The 15,552-nt window shown below is 36.4% G+C and overlaps 1 protein-coding gene across 4 annotated transcripts in view; it reads left to right on the top strand.

Annotated features, from left to right (window-relative positions):
* ZFHX4 (zinc finger homeobox 4) overlaps positions 1-15,552 on the top strand; it is a 206,346-nt gene that overhangs the window by 186,572 nt on the left and 4,222 nt on the right. For all 4 annotated transcript variants that reach the window (XM_058176904.1, XM_058176900.1, XM_058176903.1 and 1 more), the window contains exons 8-10: positions 297-417; positions 2,923-8,313; positions 15,068-15,552. The exon at positions 15,068-15,552 is cut by the window's right edge and continues 4,222 nt beyond it. In XM_058176904.1, coding sequence (XP_058032887.1) covers positions 297-417; positions 2,923-8,313; positions 15,068-15,552 — 5,997 coding nt within the window. The remainder of the gene's footprint in view (positions 1-296; positions 418-2,922; positions 8,314-15,067) is intronic.

Below are 15,552 nucleotides of genomic sequence, written 5' to 3'. Positions count from 1 at the left end.
ACTTTCCTGCAGAAGTTGTGAATGTACCAACACCGGAAATTTTTAAGAAAATGTTGGATAGCCATTTGTCTGAAATGGTGTAGGGTTTCCTGCCTGGGCAGGGGGTTGGACTAGAAGACCTCCAAGGTCCCTTCCAACTCTTATTATGTTATGTTAAGTGGAGGTTTTAGTATCTTTTTTGCTCAGGATATTTTAACCAATACCATTTTGGCTATTTTTATGAGCTAAATTTTAAGCTCCTGGATGATTTGTCTACATGTGATAAGCAGTGTCAAAATTATGTTTTCCTCCCTAAGGTTCCTGTACCAGATATGATGATGCCTAACAGTATGCTACTGCCAACAGTTGCTTCAGAGAAATCTGACTGTGATGCCATGTCTACAAACCTGAGAACTGAGGGGTCTGGAAAATACTCAGGTATAGCAATGAAAACCACACCTGCAGAACTGAAACATCTGTGTCTTTTGATAAAATATTCCTTCACTTTGAAGACTGCAGTAATGCTGCATCAAAGAAAATAATGCAGAGATTAAAGTCCGGTTTGCTTTAACCAATTAATAAAATCAAGTGTGTTTTGCAAAACAACAATATTATAGGACATTTCTCTTCAGGGCTTTATCTACTGTGCCATGGTTCTCCTACTTTTTATAGGAAAAACTACATTATAGTTAGTAATATAGTTAGTAATATAGATTACTATATTACTATAGTACAATAGTAATATTACTATATATAATAAACAGTACTGCAATTTTGGACTAATTTCTTTAAATCTGGTTTTATATATAAAAAACGGAACTCAAAGCTTTTTCTTTTTTTAGGGAGGAGGGAATTACATTCGCATAAAAATGAATCGCATAGTGACAAATATCTGCATCAGACTTTAGGCAGCCATGTTATACCCAAAAAAGAGCTGAGAGCAGAGATTAATAGCCATCTTCAAAGAGACAGCTTTAACTGCTCAGGATTGCAACAAGGGTTAGCATAAAACATAAATGCAATCTTTAAACCAATCTAGTAGATAACACAGCCAGATTTTCCTTTACTTATTGTTATAGTTGGAAAACAGCAAACAATAAGTAGAGGTAATAGTTTAAAAAAGAATTCTCAATCCCATCATCTCAAAACATTTTGGTTAGGCAAATCATGAGAGTTGGATTGTAAAGATCACTCTGATTTCTGGGCAGGCCTGAGTCATTGAATCCCTTGTTCCCCCTGCCCATTTCTCATAATGCCAATCAAATGCAATCATCTAAAGGTGCTTTTAAAAAAACCAAAATATCCACACATAAGAGAGTCTTTTTTCCCCCTCAAATACAAGGGAAAGTTCTCCGCTTTATTTTTCAGGAACTTGTTTACTGGAGCGTTATTATTTATTCATTTAACTCAATACATAACAATCCCAGCAGGATTTTTTCAGCCCTGTCTCCCCAATCCCATGTACAAATGGCAAAACTTCTCCATAGTTTTAATTCCATCCAAATAGTCAGAACCTTTAGAATTCTTGTTTGCGTGCAGCTGATAAAGATCCTTCTCACCTCCAGTTACAGATATTACCCGTGAGTTATAAACCAGATATATTATTTTAATTTTTTGTTTCCTTAGACGGATTATACTATATTTGGTATTAAAACAAACCAAAGGTGTAATAAGTTGCTATAGACAGGAATAGATTAAAAACCCAGGTTTGAATATATTCAACATTAAACTGCTTCTTTTAGGGCTGTGTATTGTGGTTTTACAGGGGATGCGGTGGCTCAGGGGCTAGGACGTTGAGCTTGTCGATCGAAAGGTCGGCAGCTTGGCGGTTCGAATCCCTAGTGCTGCCATGTAATGGGATGATCTCCCATTACTTGTCCCAGCTTCTGCCAACCTAGCAGTTTCGAAAGCACATAAAAATGCAAGTAGAAAAAATAGGGACCACCTTTGGTGGGAAGGTAACAGCATTCCGTGCACCTTTGGTGTTGAGTCATGCTGGCCACATGACCACGGAGATGTGTTCGGACAGCGCTGGCTCTTCGGCTTTGAAACGGAGATGAGCACCGCCCCCTAGAATCGGCAACGGCTAGCAAGTATGTGCGAGGGGAACCTTTACCTTTTATTGTGGTTTTAGATTTACATCTATTAATAAGATTGTACAAGTCAGTTGCCCATTTCGGTTTTTGAATAAGTTTGAACTAGCAGCAACAATCCACCACAGATTGGTGCTATAATTAATTTGGTATATTCCCAGTGCATTGTTTTAATTACATACGCGTGAACTTATATAACAATATCCATTTATATTTTACAACTTCGAAGGGAGACCACACTAATGGGGGGGGGGGAGGAGATAAAGAAGAACAATGACAGAAAAAGAAAAAAATTACCTAATAATGAGGAAAGGCCAAAAACTATGTGAAAATAAACTCATAACTACTGTTCATATATCCATCTTTGATTTCAGTTTTTCTCTCTAGCAGTACCTTTTAAATGTCATTCACATCTATGATTTTATGCATTGACTAGAAACCCTGGAATATTTAATTAGGTGTTTAATTAGAATGATACCTAAACATTTTCCTTTCCAACTGTGATTTAACAAGGACTAGATAGTTGCCTTTTTCAGGAATTATGATTCAGAGCCTGAACCCCTTATTGTCTCTGGAATGAATACATCAAGGCCATTTGTATGCACATCTTCTTCGTAACCTTCGTAACCGACTACATCTAGTTATTTTTCAAAATATACCGATGTACTAAAAATGGGAATTGCCTAATCGGTCTATACTATATTGCCTATGCAGATATGCAATTGCAAAACTATTAATGAATGGTCACTATGATTGTCTACAATTCTCATGTCAAAGATACTTTCTACTAAGTAATCTATCAATTGTTCTTTTCTCTCTCTCTCTCTCTCTTTTTCTCTTTGGTAAGCAGGTGATAGTCCTCCAGAGGAGAAGAATACTCCTGGGCTTGAAGAATCAAAAACTGGAATGGAAATTAAAATAGAGGAACATAAGCCACTAAAAGAATCTGCTGAACTGCCAGAATGGAACAAAAGCAGCACTAATGATATAAAGATAATTGAATCACTGCCAGATCATTTGAATGAACAGCAGAAGAGGCAGCAGCTTTCTGTTTCTGATCGCCATGTCTATAAATATCGTTGTAACCATTGTAGCTTGGCTTTTAAGACTATGCAGAAGCTTCAGATACATTCCCAGTATCATGCTATTCGGGCTGCTACCATGTGTAGCCTTTGCCAACGTAGCTTCCGTACATTCCAGGCTTTAAAAAAACATTTGGAAACAGGCCATCCAGAACTCAGTGAAGCTGAAATTCAGCAGCTGTGTGCATCTTTACCTGTGAATGGTGAACTCTGGTCAGAAAATGAAAGTATGGCACAAGATGAACATGCACTAGAACAAGATATAGAAAGGGAATATGAGGTAGACCAGGAAGGTAAAGCAAGTCCTGTAGGAAGTGATAGCAGCTCGATTCCAGATGAAATGGGCTCAGAACCAAAGCGGACCTTACCTTTTAGAAAAGGGCCAAATTTTACTATGGAAAAGTTTCTAGATCCTTCTCGTCCATATAAATGCACAGTGTGCAAAGAATCTTTCACTCAAAAGAACATTCTTTTGGTCCATTATAATTCAGTCTCTCATTTACATAAACTCAAAAAAGTGTTGCAGGAAGCATCCAGTCCTGTCCCTCAAGAAGCCAACAGCAGCACTGACAACAAACCCTATAAATGCAGCATTTGTAATGTTTCTTATAGCCAAAGTTCTACACTGGAAATCCACATGAGATCTGTACTGCATCAGACTAAGGCAAGGGCTGCAAAATTAGAGCCAAACAGTAATACGTTAAGTGGAACTAGTACAGCAGGGAGCGTTAATAGCCCTAGCCAAGGATCAGTAGAGTCTACAAGCCTACCAGCAGTAAACAGCAAAGAAACACACCTAGATGCCAAAGAGTTACCTAAAAAACAGGCTTCTGAATTGATTTCTGCTCAGCCTACACATCATCCTCCCCAGTCACCAGCACAACTGCAGATGCAACTCCAGCATGAATTGCAGCAGCAAGCAGCTTTCTTTCAACCACAGTTCTTGAACCCTGCATTTTTGCCTCATTTTCCTATGACGCCAGAGGCATTGCTGCAATTTCAACAGCCACAGTTTCTTTTTCCATTCTATATTCCCGGGACTGAATTCAGTTTGAGCCCTGATCTGGGTTTATCGGCTTCTGCCGCTTTTGGTATGCCTGGAATGGCAGGTATGGCAGGTTCGTTGTTAGAAGACCTAAAACAGCAGATGCAAACTCAGCACCATGTCGGTCAAACTCAGCTACAGCTACTACAGCAACAGGCACAACAGTATCAAGTTACACCACCTCAAATTCAGCCCCAAAAGCAACAACAGCAGCAGACTAATAAGTTGATAAAAGCAGAGCAAAATCCTGTAAATGCAGAATGCCAGATGGTGAAGGAGATGCCCTTAATGAAGGAATCTGAAGAGATTTCTGAGAAACAAGAAAAACCAAAGCAAGAATTCACAAGTGATAGTGAAGGATTGAAAGAAAACAAAGAAATAAAGAAGCAGAAGTCTTCAGAACCAATTATCCCACCACCTAGAATTGCTTCTGGGGCAAGAGGAAATGCAGCCAAGGCTTTATTAGAAAATTTTGGCTTCGAGTTGGTTATTCAATATAATGAGAATAGGCAGAAGGTGCAGAAGAAAAGTAAAACTGGTGATTGTGAAAATACTGACAAATTGGAATGTGCAGCATGTAGCAAATTATTTTCAAACATACTTATATTGAAGAGTCATCAGGAACACGTTCATGGTCAGTTCTTCCCATATGGTGCACTAGAAAAATTTGCCTGTCAATACAGGGAGGCATATGACAAGCTTTATCCTATTTCACCATCTTCTCCAGAACCACCCCCACCTCCACCACCTCCTCCACCTCCAGCTCCATCTGTTACTCCTTCACAACCTTCGTCTAGCTCTGGAAAAATTCAGAGCATAACTCCCACTCCTCTGCAAGCTCCACCACCAACACCACCTCCTCCGCCTCCTCCACCACCACCTCCTCCTCCACCACCACCTCCACCTTCTGCTCCACCTCCGGTGCAGCTGCCAGTATCTTTAGATCTTCCTCTTTTCCCCCCAATTATGATGCAACCAGTCCAACACCCAGCATTACCACCTCAGCTTGCTCTTCAATTACCACCAATGGATGCTTTATCTGCAGATCTTACTCAGCTTTGTCAGCAACAGCTTGGATTAGATCCGAATTTTCTACGACACTCTCAATTCAAGCGTCCCCGTACTAGAATCACAGATGACCAACTGAAAATCCTGCGAGCATATTTTGATATTAATAATTCTCCTAGTGAAGAACAGATTCAAGAAATGGCTGAGAAATCTGGCCTTTCACAAAAAGTTATTAAACATTGGTTTCGAAATACCTTATTTAAGGAACGACAGAGAAACAAAGATTCTCCATACAATTTTAGTAACCCTCCCATAACAGTTCTGGAAGATATAAGAATTGAACCACAAACCAGTTCTTTAGAACATTACAAATCTGATGCATCTTTAAGCAAGCGATCATCTAGAACTAGATTCACTGACTACCAGTTGAGAGTGTTACAAGATTTTTTTGATACAAATGCTTATCCAAAAGACGATGAAATTGAACAGCTTTCAACTGTACTTAACTTACCTACACGTGTTATTGTTGTATGGTTCCAAAATGCACGTCAAAAGGCTCGAAAAAGCTATGAGAATCAAGCTGAAACTAAAGATAATGAAAAAAGGGAACTCACCAATGAGAGATACATTAGGACTAGTAACATGCAATATCAGTGTAAAAAATGTAGTGTTGTTTTTCCTAGAATTTTTGACTTAATTACTCATCAGAAAAAACTGTGTTATAAAGATGAGGATGATGATGCCCAAGATGAAAGTCAAACAGAGGACTCAATGGATGCCACAGATCAAACTCTTTATAAAAACTGTACGTATTCTGGTCCATCTGATTCATCTAAAAGTATGGCTCCAACAACCGCAGGAAGCTCTGGATCTGGTTCTAGTACTCCTTTGATGCCATCACCCAAACCCGAGCCAGACAAAAACTCTCCCAAACCCGATTTAACTGAAAAGCCAAAGCAAAATGATACTACACCTAAACAAGTTGAGACTTCCTCCCAAAGCAACAAATTAATGCAATCCACACTAACATCCTCCACAGGATCCTCCACTGATGCACAGCCCTCAGCTTCTCAAGCACAGCAACACAAACAATCCCAAATAGGAGGCAGACCACCTTCTACATCACAATCTACACCGATTCCTTCCAGTCCTTTAACAATTTCAATGGGTCCTCTTCAAAACAGTCTACCTCCTCAATTACTACAGTACCAATGTGACCAGTGTACAGTTGCCTTTCCCACTTTAGAACTTTGGCAGGAGCACCAACACATGCATTTCTTAGCAGCACAAAATCAATTCCTTCATTCTCAGTTTTTAGAAAGGCCTATGGATATGCCCTATATGATATTTGATCCTAATAGCCCTTTGATGACAGGTCAGTTGCTGAATAGTTCTTTGGCTCAGATGGCACCACAAGTAGGTTCAAGTCACACAACTCACCATACTGCTTCAGTTTCTGGTTCACTTAAAAGAAAACTGGATGATAAGGATGATAATAACTGTAGTGAAAAAGAGGGAGGAAACAGTGGTGAGGACCAGCACCGGGATAAACGATTGAGAACTACAATTACTCCAGAACAGTTGGAAATACTCTATGAAAAATACCTTTTGGATTCCAATCCTACTCGAAAAATGCTAGATCACATTGCACGGGAAGTAGGTCTGAAAAAGAGGGTTGTACAAGTCTGGTTTCAAAACACAAGAGCTCGAGAAAGAAAAGGGCAATTTCGTGCAGTAGGGCCAGCCCAGTCTCATAAAAGATGTCCTTTTTGTCGAGCATTGTTTAAAGCAAAGTCAGCTTTAGAAAGTCATATTCGAAGTCGACACTGGAATGAAGGAAAACAGGCAGGTTATAGTTTGCCACCGAGTCCTTTAATAGCCAATGAAGACGGAGGAGAGAGCCCACAAAAATACATGTTTTTTGATTATTCATCATCTTTAACAAAAATTGATTTATCAAGTGAAAATGAATTAGCTTCTACTGTCTCAACTCCTGTTAGTAAAACTGCAGAAATGTCACCGAAGAATCTTTTAAGTCCTTCGTCTTTCAAAGCAGAATGCAATGAAGATATTGAAAATCTGAATGCTGCTCATGTTGATAGTTGTTATGATCAGAGTAAAACTGACTTTGATGAAACTTCATCAATTAATACAGCAATTAGTGATGCTACAACAGGAGATGAAGGAAACAATGAAACCGAAAGTATGAGTGGTGGTTCAAAATCTTTATCAACTCCCAAAGAGCCCAAAAATATTCTCAATGACAATTTGCCAAAAAACATAAACATGTCTAATATGGAGAACAGTGATGATAGGCATTTATTCCCTCTGACGAGCCCATCAATCCATTTAAGTGACAAAGATTGTGATTTCGACCAAAGTGTTTACATTACTGATGATCCTGATGATAATGCTGATCGCAGTGAAACATCAAGCATTGCTGATCCAAGTTCACCTAATCCATTTGGAGCAAACAATCCCTTTAAATCTAAAAGTAGCGATCGGCCTGGTCACAAACGATTTCGGACACAAATGAGTAATTTACAGCTTAAGGTCTTGAAGGCTTGCTTTAGTGATTATCGGACTCCAACCATGCAAGAATGCGAAATGCTAGGGAATGAGATTGGCCTGCCCAAACGTGTGGTACAAGTTTGGTTTCAAAATGCACGCGCAAAAGAAAAGAAATTCAAAATAAACATAGGGAAGCCATTTATGATCAATCAGAATGCAACTGATGGGTCAAGGCCGGAGTGTTCTCTATGTGGGGTGAAGTATTCTGCACGTTTGTCCATAAGAGACCATATATTTTCCAAACAACACATAACAAAAGTGCGAGAAACTGTGGGAAGTCAGCTGGACCGGGAAAAAGACTACTTAGCTCCTACAACTGTTAGACAGCTGATGGCACAGCAAGAATTGGATCGTATTAAAAAGGCTACAGATGTGTTAGGCTTAACAGTACAGCAGCCAGGCATGATGGACAGCAGTTCGCTTCATGGAATCAGTTTGCCAGCAGCTTACCCAGGATTACCTGGCCTTCCTCCAGTTCTTTTACCTGGAATGAATGGTCCATCTTCCTTAACTGGATTTCCTCAAAGTTCAAACAGTAAGTAAACATGAAAAGAAAGAAAAAAGTCAGCATTGTTGAGATAGAGTTGGTATTTTATGACCTTTCTGTCATTTATGTGACTGTACACCAGAAAAATAATTGGTTCAGAACCTGTGCAAGTCAATGCTTCCTCACCTATCCAGAATTTGTTAGATTCTGATCCACCAAAGAGGAATAGGGGACAGTAATGTCAAGGAAGTCAAAATCTATAAGATGGGGAGCAGGATTATGGCATCATAGTCCATGCATCTTGCCCTTGCATGTGTGACAACATCACATGCACTGACAAAAGAAAACAAGGCTTGAATTGCAACATCATGCCCACCATTTTATAGGTTTTAATCCTTCCCTGTGCATGCCCCAAATAGCATAGCAATAGCGTTTCACGGTGCTTTACCGCCCTCTCTAAGTTTACAGAGTCAGCATATTTCCTCCAAAAATCTGGGTCCTCATTTTACCAACCTCAGAAGGATGGAAGGCTGATTCAACCTTGAACCTGATGAGATTCGAACTGCCAAATTGCAGTCAGCAAAAGTAGCCTGCACTACTGCATTCTAACCACTGTGTCACCATGGCTCTTGAGGTTGGATTCAGTCTTTATCACTCCTTTACACTTTTATTTATCTATGAGTCCTATAAACTGTTCCAAAAGATTGTAGGATTTTTCAAGACTTTTCAGGGGGTAATACCAGGAACTGCAAAGACAATACTAGGACCTTGATGGCAGAAAATAAACAAGAAATTAGAATCTATTCAGGATTTATAACAGTTTGAAATTTAGTTACCTGATATTTGATCAATATGTTGTTTTTGAAGTAAAGCAACATTAAATGTAATGTGTATTTTAAGTAACAATTTATATATCAATAACATTCTTAACTAGAACTTTTACATTTATTTACCACTTCATCCAATAAAATCCTGAGAACTATGTGTTTTTATAATTTAATCAGTTTTCCTTATACATATTTTAAAGCATTTTACCAAGTAAAGGCAAATTGAGGGATTGCATTAGTAACTGAGGCAAAATTTCATTCAGTGATAATAAACCCTAGTAGTTTGTTTCTGGGATTTAACTGTATCCAGCTAAAGCATTGCACTGAAGTCAGTGGGACTTCTAAATAAACATGGTAAGGACTGAGCTAAAATCAATCTTATTTTATTTAACTCACAACAGTGATTTTTCCTGATCACTGTCACAGTTTAAGGGGTTACGTAATGAATTAATATAGTCAAGCATAAATTCTAGGCAACATGGTCTTATGTGTTTGCAAAAATGCAAGTAGAAAAATTACTTATCTAGGAAAAATTTATTTCCAAATATTCTTGAATTGAAGATTTGGTGCATTTATTTGGTGAGTTGTGTAGTATTATTATAGTATAATAAAATTATAACAATTTTTTCTTATCTGAGATAGTGTCATTGATACAGACTTTTTGCATCATTATTATTGCGTATCTTATGATTAAATTAAAACTATTCAAATTTCAGGATTGATGTCTATACTGCTGATTGCCAACATTAGAATTGTAGCAATAACACTTTTTCTATTTTATCCCAATTGATAATAACCATTCCATTGATCATCTTATCCAATTTTTTTCCTTAATTCATTACATTTTTCTTTTCATAACGGGAAACATTCCGTTCTGGTTCTATGTAATAAAATTAAAAGAGTGTATATTTTGTTAAGCACACACAAGTATCACCTAAGCAAAACTGCATATAAGTAAAATGTGTAAAAATTTAAGCTTAAAAGCAAACTAAACTATGTTTTATCAGAATAATTACAATTGTTTTCATTAATTGAAGAGTGATAGATTTAAAGAAAAATTGTAGAAGTCCAGTCTATATATGGAAACAAACTTTCTCATTCAGATTGCAAAGCCAAATCCCTGTTCTAAAACTTCTGAGCTGCCACATAAAGCCCTCAAAACATAGGCTTTAATTTCTGGTGTTATATTCAGTCTCCAAACTTTACACATTAATTTCCTGAAAATAAGTATTCGGATTTTGGAAAAATAAAAGTCATAACTTTGATTTGGAATAAATGCTGGAAAGACAGTTCTCTGCGTTTTCCAGAATTCTTCTCTTTGCAGAGTATTTACTGAAGATAAGCTTAACTTCCTGACTGACTTGTTAAATTGTATTATTCTTATTATCTCTTCCAGCTCTCAATCCTAGTAATAACTTACTGATTAAGCTGTTTTCTACTGTTATTTAGACCTGCAACTGATAAAAACAAATTGTGTGGGCAATTTGGGGAATACTGTTGCGCTTTGGATCATATAGTTATAATATCTAACAGCCTTCATTCTGTTATGAAGAAATAGAAATTGTTTTTATCCCCTCCTCATCTGAAGTACTGCCAAGACTTAATTCTAAAACATAAAACACTGATCTGTAATCTAGAGATCACAATTAAAAGAAGGTGAGGCTCTATCAGAGATTTCTGACCTCCATCTTTGTGCCTTTGAGGCAACAGTATGTATAATGCATGTTTCAGAAATGGGACCAAAGTGTTAAACATTTGAAATTCAAGGCAATATTTTAAGTCATTGGATGAACTAAATTTGTATCAACAGCTCAGTGGTGGGTTACTACCGGTTTGCACCAGATTGGGCAAACCAGTAGCAGTGGCGGTGGGAGGCTCCGCCCACCCACCTGGATGCTTCTGCGCATGCGCAGAAGCACTGCGCGTGCAAGCAAACCAGTAGCGATGGGATTTGGAACCCACCCCTGCAACAGTTGGTATAAACGTTGAAGACCTATATGGAGACTAAATCTTAAACATGCAGGTTATTTCTAGATACTGGACATATAGATCAGTTTGAGTTAGCAGATCTTCAAATAATAGATGCAGTAGCATAATCTATGAAGTATCAATTAAGGCTGAAGCAGAGCACTTTCAAATGGTGTAGCTAACCTCTTTATATAAATGCTAAGCAAATGTATATCTTGAGATATTTCATTCTTCCACAGGCTAAATAAACTTTCTATCCTACCTTTGTTACCCAGAAAATATATGTTCCTAATGGCTCTTAATGGAATAGTGGAAGTGAAAGGAAAAGAGTAGATTATATTAAACTTTCATTAGTAAAAAGTATTCCTCCTCCACAGTTCTTTAATATATGCTCATTGCAGATATGCTTCATATCTTATTAACCCACTTTATCATCTTGTTTTGCTATGGGCAGCAGTTCCCATCCTGTTTGATGCAGAGATAAGTTTAATCAGACTTCTTTCAGTCCACTTTATGCCCTGAACCTGATTATTATCTTTCAGTTTACTTCTTTCAACTTTAAAATACTTCAAAATCTGCTAATAGTCATGTCCAGTTTCCAAAAATTATCCTCTCATAGACTTCAAATCTGATACAACGATGCTTCTGAATGTAAATGTACTTCTTTTATTTTATGATCAACTAGGCAGATAATTTATCAAATTATATTTGAGCATATATGGAATTAATTTTTTGCATAAATATCTGCATCATTAAAAGAGTTATTTTCATTAGCATGGGTCACTTTTGTTTTTTAGGTTACTCTCATTCTATTTATCTTACTCTTTAAGCTGCATAGAGAGGGCTGTAAAGCACTAAGAAGCGGGATATAAGTCTAAGTGCTATTGCTATTTAACAAATAAAACTAAGTAGCATGTAGCCTTATGCCCTAATTCATTAATTAGCTCTTGATATATCACAAGATTACTCAAAAAGCCATTGTTATAATTGGTATGTATATATACATACATTAATATGTATACATACCAATACATAACAATGGCTTTTTGAATAGTCTTGTGTCTCTCTCTGTGTATGTCTGTCTGGATATATGAACAATCTGGAAAATTTATAGAAAAAATTCAGTTATGTTCATCTCAAGCTTAAACACAATCACTTCATTTGGATTTACTCACTGGTAATGGGCTATCCTATCTTTATTTTGTCTTCTGAATGTTACATGTACACATCATTAATTGCCATAATCTTCCAAATTGAAAAAAAGAATTGTTTAAACTCTATGCATCAAGGAAAGTTAACAAAAAATGGCCTAATGATTAGAGAAGTCAACTTGCCCAAGCAAAGAATAAATGAAATAAATCCAATCATTATGATCATACATAAAATACTTTAAACAGAAGATTGTTAATATTTATATCTGTAATAAATTATTCTAACTAATCTTACAATATTCAAAATATAATGAGCTTCATTTAAAATATTTCTTCATTAACTGTTTTGCATTTATAGGTAGGTCTAAACGTTTGATTACTTTGGCTATTGAATAGTGGCCCATCCAGTTTTTAAAAATCTTCAGCTAGATGCTTGTGTATATTATGAAAAAGCCAAAGGATACTATTTATTTATTATTTAAAATAATACATTCTTCCAATAGACTATAGTTTATTATTAGAAATAACTATATACATTTTACTAAAATGTATTTTAATATAATTACATTTTCATTAAAATAAATTAAAATTTAATGAAGTCTTTAAAGTATTTTTCTATTATGTGTGTGTTATGCCACCTATAGATTTTAACAGAAACCATCTAAAGTCTGTTTACTAACTACATATTTTAGCTTCTCTTGAAATAAAAGTAATGATTCTGTAACAAACATTAAATGGTTGCCTTATTAAATCTAAGTCTCTTTCTAATTATTCTAATTATTCTAATTATTTTATTCTAAGAAGTGTGAAGCACTTGGATAGTGATGGCATCAGCACCATTCGTGCCATTAATAACATGTCTATCCTCTAGATCAGGGTTCCCCAACCTTGGCCACTTTAAGCCTGGTGGACTTCAACTCCCAGAATTCCCCAGCCAGCTTTGCTGGCTGGGGAATTCTGGGAGTTGAAGTCCTCCAGGCTTAAAGTGGCCAAGGTTGGGGAACCTTGCTCTAGATTATAAGGTTCTTATTCTTACAGTGTCACATACACACTGATCCTAGATGTTCCTTTAAGCTCTAATTTCTATGTATTACTTTATTTTCTCTTCAGCAGCCTTTTGAAATGTATTTTCCACAGTTATCTAGTCAGTTACATAGATCATGAATTCTGCTTTTTCATTAATCAATAAAAACAGAATATTCTATGGGCAAAGTTGTTTAAAGCTGGAATTTGAAGTGTAACAAGAAATTCTTGTGCTTATTTTATATTCATGCTATAAGTATATAGACAAACCCAACACAAAGTATTGCTTTGCAAACTGTATCCCAAGTCAGTAAAGATGCAATACATATACAAATCAGGCTTATTTCCAAATTTGTGTGTTCATTAAAAAAAATTGCATTATACTGCAACCCTCTACAAAAATTAAATAGGACTTACTTCTCAGTAGCCATGTATAAGATGATACTAAATTATTCACAATTAGCCTCAAGCCCCGGTCTGCAGAAATACAGTGAAGACCACATAACTTGGATAACGGATCATTCTAATTTTATTTTAAAGAAAGTAGAGGATTTCTTTCTATAATTGTTGCAATAGTAGAGAGTACTCAAAAGAAAATTCTCACATCTACTGTACTATACACTAAGATTCATTTGATCATCGCTGGTTGTAATACTTAGCTATTGTTTTGTTTATGTTTCCCTATTTTAATTAGACAAGAGCCCTTTTTATTAGATATGTTATCAGTACAAAGAACCAGTTTGCTATAGTGGTTAAGACACCAGCCTAGAAACTGGGAGACTTTGACTTCTATTCATTCCTTAGGTATAAACTTTGAGTCAGTCACTTTCTCTCAGTCCTAGGAAGCAGGCAATAGCAAACCAGAAATCGTGCAAAAAAAACCCCAGGAATCAAGACTGATTGGAAGGTACCTTCCCCCACTGCAAAGCACTTACATAAATATTAATTTCTCAGGTGAAAAAAAATTAGCCCAGTGGCAGAATTAGTTAATATGAGAAGAGAATTCAGATATGTGCAAACCCAATTGTTATTATTTCAACAGTGTGATGCTAATAATCTGTTACTATATGAAATGAATAGTGTGGTCAGGTCATATATTTATTGTTTAATAATTAAAAATTTACTTGATCAATCAGTGACAATCTTAATTAACAAAACATTTAAATAATAAATGAAATTAAAACATACATGAGTATAGGTATGCATTTTTAAATGTATTATTTAAATGAAAAGAAAATATTAAAGCTCCTCTTTCCTTTTATACTAAATTGTGAATAAATTCACCTTTCAATTTCTCAAAGAGAAATCTGTCTAAACCTTTGATATGTGCAAGCTTTTTTTGTCCAGTCATATTAACCAGTTGACTTGTAAAATAAAATTTAAAGATTGATACCTACAATATTGTATGTTCTTTAAATCTCAAATTAGAACTATAGAACCATTTATTACAGATGCAAGCTCCAAACATACATGCAAGCTTCATATATATGACTTGTTGCAAATAATAGGTATGATGTTGCTTTGTAAGATGGTAATGATGATGGTAAGAGTCTTTAGCATTTATGCAGCAAATGCCAAATATGTCTGAAGGGCTCCCTATGCATTATATCAGGACCTCTTACAATAGCCGTAGAAAATATTTGCATATTATCAAAAATATTGTTAAATTAGGAATGAAATGAAACTTGATATTTCAGATAGTGTTGCCCCATTTATCCAAGATGCAATCACACCAAATAATTAATGCTATATTCTGGTAATATTAGATTTTTTTAATGATTAAAAATGAACTAATTGGCCTTTATATTAACTATGTTTTTGTTATATTTCCAGCTTTAACACCTCCCAATGCAGGCATGCTTGGGTTTCCTACTTCAGCTACTTCATCTCCTGCCCTCTCTCTCAGCAGTGTCCCTTCCAAATCTTTGCTGCAGACTCCACCACCACCTCCACCACCTCCACCTCCACCTTCTACATCCTCTTTGTCAGGACAGCAGACAGAGCAACAGAACAAAGAATCTGAGAAAAAAAATACGAATAAGCCACACAAGGTCAGAAAGATCAAAGAGGAGGAATCAGAGGCCAACAAACCTGAAAAACATCCCCCCAAAGAGGAAAAAATCTCATCTGCTCTTTCAATGTTGGGCAAAGTTGTAGGGGAAACCCATGTGGACCCTAATCAACTGCAGGCACTTCAAAATGCAATTGCTGGTGACCCAGCTTCATTTATAGGTGGGCAGTTCTTGCCATATTTTATTCCTGGGTTTGCTTCCTATTTTACACCTCAGCTGCCTGGAACAGTGCAAGGAGGATATCTT

The sequence above is a fragment of the Ahaetulla prasina genome, chromosome 3 (genome assembly GCF_028640845.1).
Source record: "Ahaetulla prasina isolate Xishuangbanna chromosome 3, ASM2864084v1, whole genome shotgun sequence".
Classification (NCBI taxonomy): Eukaryota; Metazoa; Chordata; class Lepidosauria; order Squamata; family Colubridae; genus Ahaetulla; species Ahaetulla prasina.
Note: the sequence above shows the minus strand (reverse complement) of the source record. Positions and strands in the feature narration are given on the sequence as shown.